The 20,704-nt window shown below is 35.3% G+C and overlaps 1 protein-coding gene across 1 annotated transcript in view; it reads left to right on the top strand.

The window, feature by feature from the left end:
- Window positions 1-20,704, top strand: part of PSME4 (proteasome activator subunit 4) — a 98,591-nt gene that overhangs the window by 36,074 nt on the left and 41,813 nt on the right. Inside the window, exons 4-16 of the mRNA XM_082671731.1 lie at window positions 1,224-1,268; window positions 3,258-3,407; window positions 4,751-4,814; window positions 5,411-5,485; window positions 6,673-6,795; window positions 8,941-9,033; window positions 9,836-10,101; window positions 12,813-12,999; window positions 13,674-13,763; window positions 14,523-14,587; window positions 18,015-18,165; window positions 20,071-20,169; window positions 20,390-20,459. Coding sequence (XP_082527857.1) covers window positions 1,224-1,268; window positions 3,258-3,407; window positions 4,751-4,814; window positions 5,411-5,485; window positions 6,673-6,795; window positions 8,941-9,033; window positions 9,836-10,101; window positions 12,813-12,999; window positions 13,674-13,763; window positions 14,523-14,587; window positions 18,015-18,165; window positions 20,071-20,169; window positions 20,390-20,459 — 1,478 coding nt within the window. The remainder of the gene's footprint in view (window positions 1-1,223; window positions 1,269-3,257; window positions 3,408-4,750; window positions 4,815-5,410; window positions 5,486-6,672; window positions 6,796-8,940; window positions 9,034-9,835; window positions 10,102-12,812; window positions 13,000-13,673; window positions 13,764-14,522; window positions 14,588-18,014; window positions 18,166-20,070; window positions 20,170-20,389; window positions 20,460-20,704) is intronic.

Genomic DNA, 20,704 nt, shown 5'->3' with positions numbered 1-20,704 from the left:
CCCACATGCCGCGGAGCAGCTGGGCCCGTGAGCCATGGCCGCTGAGCCTGCGCGTCCGGAGCCTGTGCTCCCCAATGGGAGAGGCCACAACAGTGAGAGGCCCGCGTACCGCAAAAAAAAAAAAAAAAAAAAAAAAAAGAGGATTCTTACTGCTTCAAGTAATGAAATTATAGTTTTCTCTCTTGGTTATATACATTGATTACTTGTGTTGAGTTTGGTTTGTGTTATTCCTTGGAATTTCTTTGCAAATTAGTTCTTAAGCTTTCAGAGAAGTTGGATAGACTTCTGGACTTAAGAATTTCAAGCAGCTTAATGAGAAAGTGTCAGGTGGAAGCACTGCCTGAACGTTACCCCTTTCCCCCATAATTTTTTCTCTTGAGATTTGGGGACTTGTTTTATTTTTTACTTTTATACATTGTATTGTAAGTAGTCACACATTTATTTTAAAATTCCAGTTCAAAATTACCGTTTGTTTTGTTAATTTGCATTTGACCTCTTTTGACTGTGGTCTACTTAGAATTTTAAACATCCATTCTGGTGATGTGTGTTTAAACCAGTACACACTAGCCTTTTCATTAAAGTAGAAGTGTTTATTATAAATTCATATACAAATATTTATGTTGTTTTCCTAAATTCACTTGAACCACCTACAAGTTGGAAAATAAGTTACAGCTTTTAATGTTCCTCAGCTAACTTTTTAAGTAGCTGGTCAGAAAGGTGGCAGTTGCTTATTATTTTGATGATCGTTACTGGCAATAAAGTGCCTTGGAGGGTTATAAAACTCTCATCAGTAGGTTACAGAAAACTGGTTTCTGGTAGTTGCTGACAGAGGCACACCAGACTTTACTGTTTGTTTTTTGATGTAAAAGCACTTTAATAAAAATTTAAAATTAGTATTTGAAGCCACTGAACATACTTCTTGATATATTGATAGGTATATGGTCATTGCTGCCCACTTTGTAAAGATCGAAGATGATTTGCCCTTTTTCTAGTTTTCTTCCCTTTTTTTCACTGCATAGAATGAGCAAAATGAAGGCAAAGGGAAGAGTAGATTACAGAGTTTAGGTAGTTAATTGTTAGAGTTTTGTCTGTATGAAAGAGAAGGATTAGTCATTCCATATACACAGATAATATCTAAATATGAGTGTATCTTAGAGATATTTATTAAAAATGTGTTCTTAAAATACACCAACCTAATTTATCAAATGGCTTTTTCCCCCCAGTTCTGTAGAAAATGTTCTCAAAACACTCGTGAAAAGCTGCCGACCGTAAGTAGCTTCTCAATTTATAAAGCCTCTTATTGTTTCTGTGGGCTTTTCCCCATATTTAGTATGCTTTGAAGAGGAATTTAGAGGTATAACTAGTCTCTGATATTGTGATGTTAGTCACTGAGCACAACATATCATCTCCAGCTCTTCAACTGAACTTTTCAGATTTCATTTATAAATTTAGAAATTTTTAACTGGTGTGGGTGTCAGTCACCCATTATAAAGTAAGAATGCAATAATGTACGTATAACTGGCTTCATCTGAAAGATTTTCCTAGAGTATTGTTACTCAGATCAAAAATATTTTCCAAAATGAGCCTTGTAGGTCTTATATTAAAATGAATAATAATAAGATGGCGCATAAGTTTTTTTCTACTGTGGTCTGTTTCAGTAGAATATTTGACTTTGAACATCCCATATTCTTATGTTTAAAGATGAATATGGATAGAATTCAGTTTAATTAAAGTCCAGTTGTGTGGACGAACTATTTTTTCATTCTTGTTTATCAGGCTGTTCTAAGACATACTTCTGCTATGAATGCAGTGAATTCTTTTGAATGGAAATTCGTATATTTATCATACGCTTGTAATATGAGTTAAAGTTATTTTATAGATCAGATATTTGTTGCTGACCTCCTATACTACTCAGTCTCGGGCAAATGTATTTTCAATATATAAAATGTCTTCTTTTAAGAGGCTTAAGATCTAACCTGAGTCATTCAATAAGCCACCAAGGAGCAGTGTCATTTTGTGAAACTTGATCATCACTGAGGTACTTACTGGTTTTTAGGTTCTTAGATAATTCATAGAATGCCCAAGCTTCTGTTTTGGATTACTAGGCTAACAGTTGATTCTGAAAAATTAGGAAGGGGAATCAATGTATGAGATCTTTGAAGGTAGAATATATGAATATATTCTGCCTTTAAAAATTTTTTAAATTCTAACCTGTTGCACAACGATCTGGTACATAAATGCTTGATGAACTCAACAGAAGAATAACTAGAAATGTAATTGTATTTTTCACATAAAGGAATGAAGTGTGATTCTAATAACACAGATGTATAAAGATATAATAAGATTAATAATATGATGTATAGGCCAAACCTCCAAGTGTATTTGAAAGGGTTTACTAACTTTTTGGGCCATACCCAAATCATAAATTTTCATATGCTTTTCATTATTTTAAACCTCAGTTGCCTACCCATTTGGGTATCCATTCCATACCCAAATGGATAGTGGGTCCTCCTTATCCATTTACCTTCATTTTGTGTGTGTCTGCACACTTCAGATTTTATTTTTCTAAATCTTTTCTACCCCAGGGATGCTCCTGCCCATTTCATAGAATTTTACAATGTTAGAGCCTATAGGACTCGATCATCTAGCCCAGTCCTCTCTTGTATATAGGAAGAAATGTATAATCAGCAAAGTGAGAAAGAGAACATCAACCTAGGAACCTCTGGTCCAGTGAGGGTAAATGGTTTGTTCCTAAGGTGCCTAGAGGTTCCTGGGCTGATGTTCTCTTTCTCACTTTGCTGACTATACATTTCTTATATAGACTGGATTCCCTATGACAAGATTTTTTTTTTCTATTGCTATTGCACAGCACATAGGATGAAAAAAATACAACAATCATGTTTAAGTTTGTAGGTGATTTGAATGACTTTTTATTTTATCTGAGGTTTATCAACTTTATGTTGGGTTGGCCAGAAAGTTTGTTCAGCCATCTTACAGAAAAACCCAAACGAACTCTTTGGCCAACTCAATAACATTTTCCCAAGTCCACAGACAAGAAAATTTATCTTATCTAAGTGTGATAGGCTGTTTATTTTAGAGTTGTAAAAATGTGTGTTTCTTGTAGGTAATATCACACACATTGATAGTGTGTGATATTATCTCATGAGTATCTTCACCTTCTCCTCCTTCTTTGTCAGTCATATAATGATGTAGAGCATTTAGCCAATGATCAGATACATGAAAACCTTCTTTATTAGTTATTTTCCAGCAGATGCCACAGCTGAGATGCTAGAAGAATGGCGGCCATTAATGTGCCCTTTTGATGTAACGATGCAAAAGGCCATCACTTATTTTGAAATATTTCTTCCTACCTCCCTTTCTCCAGAACTTCATCATAAAGGTTTTAAGTAAGTATATATGTATATCTTGACAAATTCTAGAATATAGTAGGGAATACATACATATATATATACACATATATATGTATGTATGTATATACATTACAAACTATTAAAGCAATAATAGGTAAAAAATTTACCAACTCGGCCATTACGTTTCTTATACTTGAAGTGTGTATGTGAAGGCTAAAACAGTTAAATATAGGATTGCAAATAAAGAGAAAATAACACTTGTATGTCAAGCCAAGTAAGATGTGGGCTTTAATTTAAGATATTGGGAGAGAAAGAATAATAAGTACAAAAAGGGGTTGAAAATTTCAATAAATAGGCAGTGGTGGAAATGTTAAATTGCATAGAGTTTAGGGAAGGGAAAAGTGTTTTTCTAAACCTTGGTTTTAACCCTCATCATGTGTAGCATAGTTTTTCTTTGGTCTTTTTTTTTTTTTTAACTTGTTCTAGTCTTTTCACTGTTTTTAAGAACTGTTTTTTTCTTGGATGACTACAGGTATATCATAAACCCAAGAATGAAAATATTTAGGTTGTACTTTTATGAAAAAAGTAAAAGGTATGAGGAAAAGACTGGAAGGATCATAGTAATTATCAGTATATTATGGGTTCATGCTTAGCCCTCCCACTCCCCTAGCATGTTTTCTGTAGCTAGATGTCAAATCTTTTATTTCAGTCAAATCAGAAATTTTGTATCTAGCTGTATGTTTGTGAAATTTTAATTTTAATTAAAAACTTGTAATTTCTTTGACATTTGTAAAGATTGGTTAATAATATTCAGATGTTTTCTTGCCCCTATAGTCGCTTCTGTTGGATTGGCCAAAAAGTTCATTCGGGTTTTTCTGTAAGATGTTACTTTTTGGCCAATCCAATGTTTCTTTAATTTGAGAGTTTCACCACTATTTTTTAATTACTCCTAACACTTTGTGGCTCATTTCTTTTATGGAGCATTTACCATAGTGCTAGTTAATGGTGTAATTACTAGTTGGCATGTTAAAAGAGAGTAAGGGAGAGTTGCAGGAACAGGTAGTAACGGGAAAGCATTAAAGCAAAAAGGTAGGGAGAGGAAGGAGAAACTTGTAAACAGTGTTAGATAGGGGTAGACAATTATTTAACAATGAAGTAGAAATTTGATGAGATTATTCTTTTTAGCATAAATAAATTGAAAGGGGAATATTCAGACAAAAGTAGTTCTTTTTCCATTAAGTTTGTAACTTTCAGTGTTTTTTTCCTAGGTTGTGTAGTTATCAGTAAGAATAATAGATTAAAAAAATACAAAGGATACCTGGCTTTGAACCACTTGCTATAAATCACTTGCTATTCCTAACAACATTTTTCTTCTTCAGACTTTGGTTTGATGAATTAATTGGCCTTTGGGTTTCAGTGCAAAATCTCCCACAGTGGGAGGGGGTGAGTATCCCATTTTTTCTTAATATACTTTTTAGTTTGGAAGTAACTATATCGGATCATTTGATAAGTAACTTCAGTTCCTTAGAATTGGCTATTAGCAGTGTTGTAGTCAGTTTTTTAGAATTTTATTTGCTGTATTCTAAGAGAACTAGGATATTCATTTTGGTTATATTCTTTATTTTCAAAATATTCTTTATTTTGGTTTTATCAATATCTGAAAGTATATACATGTACTGTGAAATGCATGAAGAGTAAAACCCTGTTGTTTATTTCCTTTTGTACCCTTACTTGCATGGCGCTGGACACCTGGTGGATGTTTTCTACATGTGTGTTTGATTAAAACTTGTTTTTCTCTTTGCATTGTGGATGATGCTTTGTCATTTCCCTTTTTTAATAAGCATTTCAAGTGCAATTGATTTTTAAATGGGTGACGAGAATCAGAACTTAAATTTGGAGATTTGAAAAAACTGAGTCATAAATCAAATTCAGTTGTGCCCATAGTGATTGTTCTGAAAAGAATAAATGGATAAGGGGTGTGACTGTGACCCTTAGAAACAACAAATGTATTAACTGTCTTTTTTTTCGTTTACTTTCAGCAACTAGTAAATCTCTTTGCTCGATTGGCTACAGATAATATAGGGTACATAGATTGGGATCCTTATGTACCAAAGGTAATTAAGAACATTTGAACATATACAATAGTACTGACATCATCTTTATGTCTTTAAGAAGTGTGTTTTGTATTCTTATTTCTAGCACCACATAAAATATTTTTTGACTGTTAGTAAAAACATAAGTAATTTAAAGGATAGATCATTTATTTTCAAAAAGTAATTGGATCATATCAAGTTATCATAAATGTTTGATTATTTTGTCTTACCTATGCAGGACATGAACTATAAGTTTCAGAGTAAGTAATTTAGAAAGTACTAAAACTATTATTCAGGGTGTCATACATTCATCCCTTCCAACGAATTTTGTGTATTGTATTTGATTGTTCTTCTAGAGTGTTCCCCACTTTTAAAATCACATTGTATACTTTCCTAGAGTAAGTAAAGCTAGAAGATGTCTCTAGGTGCATTATTGCATATTTGGTATTGTTTCACCTGCTGTAGAATCATCGAGCTTCAAGAAGGCTGTTACGGGGCATCCGGGTGGTTCTGATGTGCACACTGACAGTAGAGCAGAGCTGGGGAGCAGCAGAAGGCATATGCTCTGATTGCCTTTGCTTGTGCTGTCTTTCTCTGTTGCTGGCCAATAGAAACTAAGAAGGAAAAGTAAATTTCCCCAGTCTTTAGCCCTGCCATATCTGACATATTTAACGACAGATTTAAAAAATAAATCTAATTGTATTAAAATACAGTTATTAAATGACAGATTAAAATGCAGATTCTTAGGGGATAAAGTCAATGGTAAAATTTTGAGAGGGAGAGTAATCGGCCAGAAGATATTTGTGTTTTGTGCATCCTTGGCTTGGAATGAGAGCATGGGAAAAATAATTTTATGTGCATTTAGGGAGGCAGAAAGTAGTCAAAATATTTCACATTGAACTACAGTTATCTACATTTTGCCTTTTTATGTTTAACTAAGTCTCATTTGCCAATTTTGGAGTACATGGATATGGGTGCTTCATTGTCACATGCCTGTGACCTCAGAGTGTCATTAAAGAAAGTGTACAGACACTTACATGAAATTCCTAAGGAATAAAGCAAATTACTAAACAGTATGTCATTTTGCTTAAAAACCAATCAAATGAGAATATATATTCAATATAGTAACACTAATGTGTAACACTTAGGTTAATGAGTTATTTGATATCTGTAAATATTTATTAATTCTTCTTTTTTTCTTTTAAAAGATATTTACAAGAATTCTGAGAAGCCTGAACCTCCCAGTGGGAAGCAGTCAAGTGTTAGTCCCAAGATTTTTAACAAATGCTTATGATATAGGACATGCTGTAATATGGATCACCGCCATGATGGTTTGTAATACATTATCTTTGGTTTATATAGTTTATGTAAATTTTGTGTTAACCACATAAAAATTCTACATAATCACATAATTCTAGATTAGTGGCTTATTTGGTCACTTGATTCTTGGATATTTCTGATGGAGTAAGCTTATGTTTCTCAGACTCAGAATGTAGTCATAATGTACCATTTATAAATCTCCTTAAGTAATGGACCTTGAAAGTAAGGGTCAAAAGTTCAGAGTTTTGATTATTGTGATCATTTTGTAATATATAGAAATATGGAACCACTATGTAATACACTGGAACTAACAGTGCTATAGGTCAATTATAGTTTAATTTGGGGGGGTGGGGAAGCAGTTAGAGTTTTAAGAGATTCAGAATGTCTGTAATAGTTTTACAGACCAAGAGCCAGAGTCATGGGTAAAAGAACTTTCCCAAGTCAAATTGATAATGATAAAGGTAGATTTGAACTCAGGGTTCTGCATATGCTCAATATTAATGCATTTATTGTCAGTGTTCACATAAAACATCATATTGAACACAAAGCTTATTGACCAAGTAATCTTAGTGAAGGGAGAAGTATGAAGGATTATTTTACTGACTGTCATCTTCCAAATATATACTGTAATTTTCTGAATTGTCATTCATATTGCTTCTACAGTTATCTCCTTTTTGAATTATTCTGCATTTGATATTTGATATTGTTCTGTGTTTGCTATTTTCTCCCAGGTTATACTGCTCGGTTGGCTGTTTCTGTCAAAAAGACAGAATGGTTATGAGAAGTTTAGCTCTTAAATTTCATTGTAAGATTAAAAGAAAAGAAAATCTCAACCTCCTCTTTTTTTTTGTTGTTGTTATTTTATTAAACAGAGGGAAAATCCCATTTTCTTTCTGATATTCAACAACAGCAAAAACATACAGATATTTAGTATTTTACGTAAGCAATGAGTTAGAACTTGTTTTTTAGGAGCCACAGAATTAGATCGTGATTGGTATCAGCCTTATTTTAATGTTGCTGTTTCTCACACAGTTGTTCTCATTGGCAGTTTCATTTTGTGTTAAATATGAATATTTAATATAATTTAAAAATCAACAGTGCTAATTATTATGTTAGAATTTTGAAAATTTTATTGGTATTTTGCTATGGAATTACGGTCTCAGTAGTTGCCCTGTACTAAATTGGGAAACGTGAATGTGGATTTTATTTCAGCAGAAAGACATGTTCCTTATGTAACTCGATATTCTGCCTTAGGTTTGTGCTGATTCTTTTTTTACTTGAAATATAATTGACATATAATACTATGTTAGTTTTGGGTATACGACACAGTGATTTGACATTTGCATGCATTATAAATCTGTGCTGTTTCTTGAAAGAAGATCATCTTGAGACAGATAGGAGGTTTCAAGGCCAAGTTGTAGTCCTTTATTCCCAGGGTGGTTCAACTTGATAAGATGATTGCCAGCCTTTTCCTCATTGCCGCCGCCCCCCTCCCCTGGCCACCCCTCCCCCGCCACCCCCTCCCCCACCCCCATCCTGCAGCCCAGGTTCTGTGGTTGTTTGGTTGGCTGTTTGGTAACAGATTAAGGGAAAAATTTTTTTTTCTTTTTTGAATCACAATATAGTCACATATAACAGGTCTAATCACTTGAAACATTTAGAAGTAATAATAAAATATTTGAATGCACTTATGTAACTCTCACCTCCTTATTTCCTGCTGTGAGAACTTCTTCACTTCTTGAATCTTTTAAGGAATGCTTTTTATGCTTACTGTTGCCACAGTTGGTTATTTTAAGATGGTAATCTTAGTGAGAAAAATTATTTAACTGCAAAGAGTAAAAGATATTGTTATTCTAAATTGAAAGGTACCTTTTCCATTTTCTGATTTGGTTTCAGTAAGTTGCCCTTATTTTTTATTTTAATTTAATGAATTAATTAATTTATTTGCCCTTATTTTTAGTAGACTGTCTTGGATTGATTTGTATGAAGTTCATCCGGGAATTGTTTTTGACTTTTATTTAGAGGTAGAATTGATTTTTGCCAGCAGGATGAATATAAGCCACGTTAAGAGATCTGTATATAGGCCTGGGCCTGTTAACCCCTTCAGTTTTACAGATAACGTGGGTACTGATATTTTTGCTCTTTTATCTGAACAGGGTGGACCAAGTAAGCTAGTGCAAAAACATTTGGCTGGTTTGTTTAACAGCATCACATCTTTTTACCATCCTTCAAATAATGGCCGCTGGCTGGTGAGTAATGTTCATTTTTTTACTCTTAGGGTTTGGAATTTTTTAAGATATGGTCACATGTAACTATTGCCTATTGTTTAACCTATGATACATTTTCTGTCCTTTGTCTAAGATTTGGCTATATGTCAATGATCAAGTTTACATTAAGTTACCGTGTTCACAGAACATATAGAAATAAAGATAATACTAGTGTGGTAACTGGTATGTTACCACAAACCCATGGAATCATCTCTTCAGTTTTATCATGTTAGTGTTTTTTGTTTGTTTATTTGTTTGTTTTTAAGTTGCCTGGTTAAAATGGCTTTTCACGTAATGGAAGATTCATGTGGTGCTAGAAATTAAAACTGAAATTTGAACACATCTTTATTAATTATTATCAATGATTAATTGATAAGAGTATTTTATTCTATCTAGTTAGGCCATACAGGTCTTTGTAATAAGATTATACAAGCTGTTAAACAGCAAGGTCCTACTGTATAGCACAGGGAACTATATTCAATGTCCTGTGAAAACCACAATGTATGTGAAAAGAATGTGAAAAAGAATATATATATGTATAACTGAGTCACTTTGCTATACAGCAGAAATTAACACACCACACTGTGTTGTAAATCAACACAGTATAGTTGTAAATCAACTATACTTCAATAAAATTTTAAAAATAAAAAGGTTGTAGTCAAAAAAAGAATGATTATACAAGCTGTTATTTTAAAAAATCTTTACTTGGGAGGGTAGAGAGGAACTATGAATATCTATAGGGGAACTAGAACCTACCTAGGACCTTCTGCTTCTGTGTCCCCAGAACAAGTTAATGAAACTACTTCAGCGGTTGCCAAACAGTGTTGTTAGAAGATTACATCGTGAAAGATACAAGAAGCCTTCTTGGTTAACTCCTGTGCCTGATAGCCATAAGCTTACTGATCAAGATGTTACAGACTTTGTACAATGCATTATTCAACCTGTCCTCTTGGCTATGTTTAGCAAAACTGGTAGTTTAGAAGCAGCCCAGGCTCTGCAGAATCTTGCACTCATGAGACCGGAGTTAGTAATACCCCCTGTACTTGAAAGGTAAGTATAGCTTTACTTGTTTCGTTGAAGCCTCAGCTGTGGCTACTGTTATTCTCTATACTCTTGTGCTTGGCTTTCTTTTCTTTTCTGTGGCTTCTGTTTTGCTATCTTTGTGCTTATTCCTGTTCCTAGAGGAGACAAGACATTTTAACCTAATGATTGGTAACTTGATAAAGGTTTATTGGAGAGAAAAGAAAATTGATATGAAACGGATAAAATAAAATATTTTGAATTATTTGCACATTTTAGCTACTCAAGTTTTTGCTCATAAATAAAGCTCTGGCTGTTCTTTCACAAAATGTGAGTGTCACTAAATATTGAGAACATGGCGGTGAATGTGATTTTGCATTTCTATTTCTCAGGCTCAACGATAGACAAGAAAATTTGGTTGCCTGTATTATTTTCATATATTGTATAACCTTGTGTGTATTTCCACAGTGTTGATTTTACTGCATTCGTTGTTTTGTATGTTGAAATAGTAACAAAAGTAGTTCTCCATTTGCCTCATCACTGTCACAGTGTAGACCTGGTGTGCTTCGTAGGAGAGAGCCACTCTCAGTTGTCTTGAGTGTTCAGGAGCAGATTGCTTAAGCTGTCTGTTATTCATTCCTTTGCTCCCTGAACTTCAGCTTTATGATTCCTCTCTAAATGGCTTTGTCAAAAGTAGAAGAAGAATGTTAGATTTTGGAGCCCAGAAGGATCTAACAGTTTGAGTTTCTTAAAACTCAGATTTGCCCAAGGTCCTTACTGGCAGAATACAGATGACAGCTTATTTTCTAACTGTTGAGACAAGAAAATTGGTGACATTTACTTGGCAAAGGGTATCCTGTTAAAGATCTTCACCAAAATGGGGCTCCATTATTTGTAATTTGAGTTGCTTGTACTATCTTGCCCTGTCTCTTTGCCATAACTATTTAAGTTGTACTTCACTTTCCCAGCCTCCCCTGTTTTTTTATGTATACATCTTGGGGCCTTGAAACTTCCAGCATGTACAACTTAATTAGGAAATGGAATGGGGAAGTTAGGCAGTTTCTACTCTGTCTTCAGCCTTCAGTGTTCTTTGCTACTTGACCTCCACATGGTAGCAGAAGCTATCAGTCAGTGGCAAGTCCCTTGATGCTCTTTGGAGAGGAGAGACTTGCCTCTAAGGGGGGACTTCAGTTGTTTGCATAGTCAAAATTTTGAACTCTGAGGTGTTGGTGTTTCTTTACTTTCCCTTTGTTTTGCCTTATTTTAATGTTTTCCAGCTGATGAATTATGACTGGTGAGATAAGTATTTAGTAGAACGAACAAAGCTTATAAATACAAATACAATTATCCATCACATTTTTCTTTAGTTCTCAAATTTTGGACAAATTTAATACCAGCATATTCTGTTTGTATACTTGGCCAAGATAAATATTTAATTAACAAAAATGTCAATACAATGACATTTTTTGAGACTCATTTGTAATTTTGTCCTGTTTAGAAGTGGCATTGCTACCTTTTTTTTGATGGGTTTTTGTTTTTTGTTTTCTTTTTCTTCTTCTCTTTTTTTTTTTTTTTTTTGGCCGCAGTGCACGGCTTGCAGGATCTTAGTTCCCTGATTGGGGATTGAACCTGGGTCATGGCAGTGAAAGTGCCAAGTCCTAATCATTGGACTGCCAGGGAATTTCCAAGCAAAAGTCTTTTTTAAAAAATATATATTTATTTGGCCACGTGGGGTCTTTTTAGTTGCAGCACACGGTATCTTCGTTGCGGCATGCGGGCTCTTAGTTGAGACATGCAGGATCTAGTTCCCTGACCAGGGATCAAAGCCGGGCCCTCTGCATTGGGAGCGCAGAGTCTTAATTGCTGGACCACCAGGGAAGTCCCCAAGCAAAAGTCTCTTAAAAGTAAAAACGTAGAAAAAAAATTTTAGGCACTTAGTTTTGCATCTCCTGAAGACAGCCTCTGCTGGAGTTTTTGGTTTGTTTCATTCATCTTTTAAAATAAGCATAGGTTTGATTTTTTTTTTTTAATCCTAGTTAGAAATCCTTCTTTTTTCCTACTTATTTATAATTAAATTTCCTTATTACTTATATTTTCTGTATAAGAGGAATTTAAACTGACTGTATTTTGGATTTTTTTTCCCCCTATAGGATAGATTCTCAAAAGTGAAATCACTGAGCCATAGAGTGAGTGTTCTTGGCTCGTGATCAAAGATTGCGTTTGTCTTATTCCCCCTGTTTTATTCACTCTAGTCTCAGGCATATTCTCTTATGTTTCTGATAGCTGATTTCCAACTTTAAAATACAGTCTTTTTAAAAGTATAAAATAGACCCTTCAACATTTTAGTAAGATTATTTTTTCCTGTAAAAGGGAAGAGTGGAGTAGTTGTAACTTGTTATTCCTGAATTCTAATAATCACTGACTGTTAGATTAGATGCAGTCCTATTGGAATGTGGAAATGGATTAAGATGCTGAAAGAATGCAAAAATCTACCAGCTAATATTACTTTTCAGTGTGGAATTGGCATGGAGGAAGGTGGTAAGGTGGCAGGGAGTTGGGGAAACATGTACCTTTCCTTTATTTGTGTGATTCTGTTCACTTTGAGAGCAAATATTCACTCAAAATACTGTGCCAGCTACAAACCTTTAATCCAAAATGCAGTTTATGAATTTAGTATGTTTAATGTGTATGTATGTTTATCTGTGATGGAAAATTTTTTAAATTCTGTTTTCAAACTATAGAACATATCCTGCACTAGAGACTTTAACAGAACCTCACCAGCTCACAGCTACATTAAGTTGTGTAATTGGAGTAGCCCGCAGTTTGGTATCAGGGGGCAAGTGGTTTCCTGAAGGTCCAACACACATGCTACCTCTGTTGATGAGAGCATTGCCTGGGGTGGATCCAAATGACTTTAGTAAATGCATGGTGAGCATGTTTATGATTCTGTTTTGTATCTAAGTTACAATTATGTAAATGGATATCTTATTACTTTTTCTTCAAATATTCTTTAGAACATAGTAAAGTGTAAAATTTGTTAATGGTAGCAGAGTTATATCTGTAGATGCTCAAGTTTAGGTCTGTGGACAGTTAGTTGATCTATGTAAGGTCTTCCTTAGTAATTTCCCATAACGTGTGCATTTATGATCATATGGTGTTTTAAAGCTCATTACGTATCTCCTGTCTTCCTTAAGCAGATACATTAAAAATGATAGCATATGATCACTTGTGCTTCCGTTTGTCTGCACTTGTCACAAGGAACATAATAAAAATTACTGGGTGTGAAATGCCAGATTCCCCTTATACACACACCTTCTGACTTACAATATCGTTCACTTTCCCTCTTCCCTGGTCTCTAGCTTCTGCATTAGCATTTTCTATTTACTCTTAGCTAATGTTATATTTTTGGTGGGAGGCACAGTAACTTCTCAGTGACAAGAGATTGCAGAACTTTGTGCTTAAACCAAATAAACTTTCAGAAAAATTGTTGTGGAATTTCCCTCAGAATAATTTATTTGGTACTTTATTGTAGCTTATGGTATACATGTATTTTGGAACTAGAGTTATGTAATTAATATTAGATCTTTTGTATCTTCCCATAGATCACATTCCAATTTATAGCAACATTTTCCACCCTGGTGCCTTTAGTAGATTGTTCATCTGTACTACAAGAAAGAAATGACCTCACAGAAGTAAGGATCCTTTCTGGTTGTAAAAGGATTGGTTAGCTGAGTTCTGATTCTTACTGTATAGGCATAGTAATATTTGATAGTTTAAAAGCAACTTTGCAGAGGTGCTCATAAGTTAAAATTACTGTTTTGTGACCACTGTTTTGTGACCAGAACGATATAAATGGAGGTCATCATTGATAAAATAATCTGCAGAGCACCCACCAAAGGGGGTGGTCAAAAATAGGCTATTTTAGTAAACAAGTGACATGTAAAGGTGTATTTCAGTGTTTTGTCACTTTTTAATGTTTTGTTAAGCAAAGGTGGTGGCATTTTGTTTTTCCATCTTATGTTAGGAATAAATCTGTTAAGGGGATCGGCATTTAATGAAGAGAAATTTTCTTCATTACTGTCTGGATTTTTTTCAGAACAATTTTCTTTATTACAAGTATTTTACTACCTGACTTTTGGCATTTAGATGTTTAAGTAGTGAGAGATAATCCTTTACACATACACCAGCAGTTTGAAAACTGTTATTGATTTTTTAAAAAATGGCTGCCTGACTTCTGTTTTGGGCCCTTACAAAATATGTTAATTACTTCTTATTTTGGTTCCTGGAAAGTAGATGAGTTATTCTAAATTGATACGGGATTATGGTGCTGTTTCTCAGTGCTCAATGTAATAATGAAGTGTTAGAAACATTTTGTAGACTACAATTGAGTTTTGTTCAGAGAAAAAAATCAAAGACTATTTTAAAATTTTCTCCACATTGACATGTTACAGGTGGAGCGAGAACTTTGTTCTGCCACAGCTGAATTTGAGGATTTCGTCTTACAGTTTATGGACAGGTGAGCAAGTACCCCAGATATCTCCTTTATCTGACATTCAAAAATAGTGATGTCCTGTCCCAGCAACTTTAGCCTCGTTTTGCATTGCAACCTGTATTTAATTATTGGGTTGGCCAAAAGGTTCGTTTGTTTATTTCCATAAGATGGCTCTAGTAATACTTAGTTGTCTTTAACTTCATTCGAAACAATTTTGTTAGATTGTATGTGACAGCTGTCATATTGGGGTGCATTTAGAAAAAGACTTATCAAAAATTGGTGAATTTTTGTGTAGCCATTTTCATATTGAAGGTGGAAGAAAAAAACAACATTTTTGGCATATTATGCTTTATTATTTCAAGAAAGGTAAAAACGCAACTGAAATGCAAAAAAAAGATTTGTGCAGTGTATGGAGAAGGTGCTGTGACTGATCGAACATGTCAAAAGTAGTTTGCAAAGACAAAAAGACAGCCCTCAGAATGGGAGAAAATCTTTGCAAACGAAGGAACAGACAAAGGATTAATCTCCAAAATATATAAACAACTCATAGAGCTCAATATCAAAAAAACAATTACAACCCAATCAGAAAATGGGTGGAAGACCTAAATAGACACCTTTCCAAGGAGGACATACAGATGGCCAAGGGGCACATGAAAGGAAACTCAACATCTCCAGTTATTAGAGAAATGCAAATCAAAACTATAATGAGGTATCACCTCACACCAGTCAGAATGGCCATCATCAAACAATAAATGCTGGAGAGGGTGTGGAGAAAGTGGAACCCTCTTGCACTGTTGGTGGGAATGTAAATAGTTACAGCCACTGTGGAGAACTGTATGGCGGTTCCTTAAAAAACTAAAAATAGAACTACCTTATGACCCAGCAATCCCACTACTGGGCATGTACCCTGAGAAAACTATAATTCAAAGGGACACATGTTCCCCAATGTTCATTGCAGCACTATTTGCAATAGCTAGGACATGGAAACAACCTAAATGTCCAATGACAGATGAATGGATAAAGAAGATGTGGCACATATATACAGTGGAATATTACTCAGCCATAAAAAGGAACGAAATTGGGTCATTTGTAGAGATGTGGATGGACCTAGAGTCTAGAGTGAAGTAAGCCAGAAAGAGAAAAACAAATATTGTATACTAACGCATATATGTGAAATCTAGAAAAATGGTACAGATGAACTTATTTGCAGGGCAGGAATAGAGACGCAGATGTAGAGAACGAACAGGTGGACACAGGGCAGGAAGGGGACGGTGGGACGAATTGGGAGATTAGGATTGACATATATACATTACCACAGGAAAATAGATAGCTAGTGGGAACATGCTGAGCTCAGCTTGGTGCTCTGTGACGACCTAGATGGGTGGGATGTGGGCTGGGGGGAGGCCCAAAAGGGAGGGGATATGAGGATATAATAGCTGATTCACTTCATTGTACAGCAGAAACTAACACAACATTGTAAAGCAATTATACTCCAATTTAAAAAAATTTTTGAAAAAAAGTGGTTTGCGAAGTTGCTGGAGATTTCTCTCTGGACAGTGCTCCATGGTTGGGTAGACCAGTTGAAGTTGATAGCAGTCAAATCAAAACATTAATTGAGAACAGTCAACGTTATACCACGCGGGGGACAGCCGACATACTCAAAATATCCAAATCAAGTGTTGAAAATCATTTGCATTAGCTCGGTTGTGTTCATCACTTTGATGTTTGGGTTCCACATAAGTTAAGTGAAAAAAACCTTCTTGACCATATTTCCACATGCAATTCTCTACTTAAATGTAATGAAAACGTTCCACTTTTATTTTTTTTATTTATTTTTTTTTCGCGGGCCTCTCACTGTTGTGGCCTCTCCCGTTGTGGAGCACAGGCTCCTGACGCGCAGGCTCAGCGGCCATGGCTCACGGGCCCAGCCGCTCCGCGGCATGTGGGATCTTCCCGGACTGGGGCACGAACCCGCGTCCCCTGCCTTGGCAGGCGGACTCTCAACCACTGTGCCACCAGGGAAGCCCAAAACGTTCCACTTTTAAAACAAATTGTGATGGACGATGAAAGGATACTGTACAATAATGTGGAACAAAAGAGATTGTGGGGCAAGTGAAATGAACCACCACCAACCACACCAAAGGCTGGTCTTCATCCAGAGAAGGTGATGTTGTGTATATGGTGGGATTGGAAGAGAGTCCTCTATTATGAGCTCCTTCCAGAAAACGAAATGATTAATTCCAACAAGTACTGCTCCCAATTAGACCAACTGAAAGCAGCACTCGACAAAAAGTATCCAGAAATAGTCAAAAGAAAATGCATAATCTTCCAACAGGATAACACAAGACTTCATGTTTCTTTGATGGCCAGGCAAAAACTGTTACAGGGACTTCCCTGGTGGCGCAGTGATTAAGAATCCGCCTGCCGATGCAGGGGACACGGGTTTGAGCCCTGGTCCAGGAGGATCCCACATGCCACAGAGCAGCTAAGCCCGTGCACCACAACTGCTGAGCCTGAGCTCTAGAGCCCGCGGGTCACAACTACTGAAGCCCGTGCACCTGGAGCCCGTGCTCTGCAACAAGAGAAGCCACCACGATGAGAAGCCCGCGCACCGCAACGAAGGGTAGCCCCCGCTTGCCACAACTAGAGAAAACCCGCACGCAGCAATGAAAACCCAATGCAGCCAAAAATTAAAAAAATAAACCAACAAACAAAAAAACTGTTACAGCTTGGCTGGGAAGTTCTTTTTTAAAAAAAATATTTATTTATTTATTTGTCTGCACTGGGTCTTAGTTGTGGCGTGCGGGATCTTTAGTTGTGGCATGTGAACTCTTAGTTGCTGCATGCAAACTCTTAGTTGTGGCATGTGGGATCTAGTTCCCTGACCAGGGATTGAACCTGAGCTCCTTGCATTGGGAGCGCAGAGTCTTAGCCACTGGACCACCAGGGAAGTCCCTGGCTGGGAAGTCCTGATTCATCCGCTGTATTCACCAGACATAGTACCTTTGGATTTCCATTTATTTCGGTCTTTACAAAATTCTCTTCGTGGAAAAAAATTTCAATTCCCTGGAAGACTGTAAAAGGCATCTGGAACAGTTCTTTGCTCAAAAAGATAAAAAGTTTTGGGAGGATGGAATTATGAATTTGCCTGAAAAATGGCAGCAGGTAGTGGAACAAAAGGGTGAATACGTTGTTCAGTAAAGTTCTTGGTGAAAATGAAAAATGTGTCTTTTATTTTTACTTAAAAACCGAAGGCACTTTTTGGCCAACCCAGTACTGTGCAAGGCTGGTGCTTCTTCTCAAGTTACAAAAGGACAGTTGGTTTGTGATCCATGTACAAATTAAGTAGCTATCACTTGCATAGTCATGACAATGGATTTATCTAATCAGCAACAAAAAATGTTAAGCCAGTTTTTAGTTGCTAAAATTTTACTTTCTTTGGGTTATTTAGATGCTTTGGACTTATAGAAAGTAGCACATTGGAGCAAACAAGAGAAGAGACAGAAACTGAGAAAATGACTCACTTGGAGAGTTTGGTCGAATTAGGTCTGTCTTCTACGTTTAGTACAATCCTCACACAATGTTCCAAAGAAATATTTATGGTAAGAGTGCATTGCTGCAAAGAATTAAATTCCAACTTGTAGTTTTATTTGATGTTTTAAAAATTGAACTTCAAGTTACTTTGTATGCATATCATGCCAGCTTATCCTTTCTTTCCATACTAAAATTTGAAAGAGATGGGGAATTCTTTTGCAGTCCAGTAATTAGTACTCCGCGCTTCCACTGCAGGAGGAACGAGTTCAATCCCTGGTGGGGAGCTAAGATCCTGCGTGCCTCATGGCGTGGCGAGGCCAAAAAAAATGATAATAAAATAAAATTTGGAAAAGATACACAGTTGATCCTCATTATTTGCAGATTCTGTATTTGCAAATTCAACATAGTGTACTTGCTAAAATTTATTTGTAACCGCAAAATTGGTACTCGCAGTGCTTTTGTGCAGACTTTTGAAAGTGGCAAAAATTTTTGAGTTGTGCGTGTTAACAGCTGAAATCGAATAAGGTGACACTCTGCCATCTTGTTTTAGCTCTTATACTGTAATGTAAACAGGTGTCCTTTTTTCATCTATTTAAGGACAGATTGTTCACATTTTTGTGCTTTTTGGTGATTTTGCATTTTAAAATGGCCCCCAAGAGTAATGCTGATGCACTCACTGTCTAGTGTTCTAAGCAAAAGATAGTTGTGATGGACCTAACGTAGAAAATATTAACATGTTTTAGGTAAGCTTCGTTCAGAAATGAGTTATAGTGCTTTTGGCTATGAGTTCAAGGTTAATGAATCAACAATGTATTAAAGTGTCAACAGTGCAATTGTTGCAAAAATGCAAAAATCAACAGTGTATTAAAGACATTAAAGTGTCTTCAAAGAGAACCACACATAAACAAAATTATATATCCATATTTCATCAGTTGATGAAAATGTAACCAGAGGTTTATGGGAACTTAATCCTGTATTTCCCCTAAGAACTGTGGTTCAGTATTTGCTAATTCAGTGCCCACAGTGATTTTACAGAGCATAACTACTGCAAATAACAAGAATTGACTGTATGTTTAAAATTTACAGTAAAATACTACTTGGGAGAAAAGTTTTGAAAATTGTTTATGCCATCACGTAATAGAAATTAAATCCCAAATATAAAGATCTGGCAAACTATGATGAATGAGAAATAGTTTGTCCTCATAAGGCATTCTGTGAACATTCACTTATTCAGTATTAGTCGATACCTATTATATACAATATGGTATTTATTTCATATTTTCTATTCCACTACTCTCTTTCCATTTCTGTTTCTTCTTTCGCTGAGATTATCATTGTTCAGTGTTTATCTTGGTTAAAAGCTAAACTGCCTTACACCTGCATGAAATATTTACTAAGATTATGTTAGTATAAAGAAATTAACATAAATAATCTCTTATTTAACCAAAATCTTTTGAAAGGAGTTGTTTATAATTTGCAGCATTGTCAATCCATGTCTAGAGCTAATTCTTTAATTCAGAAATGAAATTAAAATTCTGTGACTTGATTGTAAAATTAAATAGAATGCTTCAAGTCTTTTAGAGGAGAGAAAAATATAGTTTGTAGTTGTCAGAATGACAAACTGTAATTATTAGATATTACCCCAAATTCCCTCTGTTATATTGGATTGGCCAGCAAGATAATTAAATTGCATTTGCTTCCAGCAGCTCTGGTTTTGTGCTTAGCATTTCTGCAGCAAATAAAATCTTGTGCCGCAAATGTTTTGTTCACATGAGGGTTTTGTGCAAAGGTTATTCATAAACCTGAATGTAGCATTATTAAGCAAATCTTTATGTATTCAGATGGTTAAATTTTTCCTACTTGGTTATTTTTAGTATAGTCTGAGTATCATTTTCTTTGGTGTTTCAAAAGATGTTTAATTTTCTTAAACGTGCTGGTTAGACATTTTCATTTGTTACATTATCTTTTAATAGGTGGCCCTTCAGAAGGTTTTTAATTTTTCAATTTCACATATATTTGAAACAAGAGTTGCAGGCCGCATGGTGGCAGACATGTGCCGTGCTGCAGTGAAGGTGAGTTGGGGTTTTCTGGACTGATGAATTAATGAATCAATAGCCATGAGTTTTATGTGGTTAATTATTTTAGACATGCTTGTCATTCTTAAAATACACATTTCTTTCAGTAGCTGCTTATAGCCCTTATTTGCCACTGAAAATAGAGCTAGTGTATACTTTGTGACTGTTCAATACTTGTGCCTTTCAAAAAAACTTATTTATACAAATATGTTTTCAGTGCTGCCCGGAGGAATCTTTGAAGCTATTTGTTCCCCACTGCTGCAGTGTTATAACTCAGCTTACAATGAGTAAGTCTTAAGGTTATTATTCTGTATTTGTAACTTTAGCAAATTTTTTTCTTGGTTTCTACAACTCTGTTGATGGAAACAGATTCTCTAAGCCATGCAGTATTTTAATTTTACAGTTTGGGGTAAAATTGCTCAAAACAAGGTATCATCCAGGGTTGACAGGTAGCTTAGAAATTTTAACTCTATTACATTAATGTTTTCATACATACAAGAAGCATTCAGCTGTTGCTATAGTATCTGTTATT

The sequence above is a fragment of the Grampus griseus genome, assembly GCF_964374135.1.
Source record: "Grampus griseus genome assembly, chromosome: 15".
Taxonomy (NCBI): domain Eukaryota; kingdom Metazoa; phylum Chordata; class Mammalia; order Artiodactyla; family Delphinidae; genus Grampus; species Grampus griseus.
The sequence above is the reverse complement of the archived record's forward strand: the minus strand, read 5'-3'. Positions and strand labels throughout refer to the sequence as shown.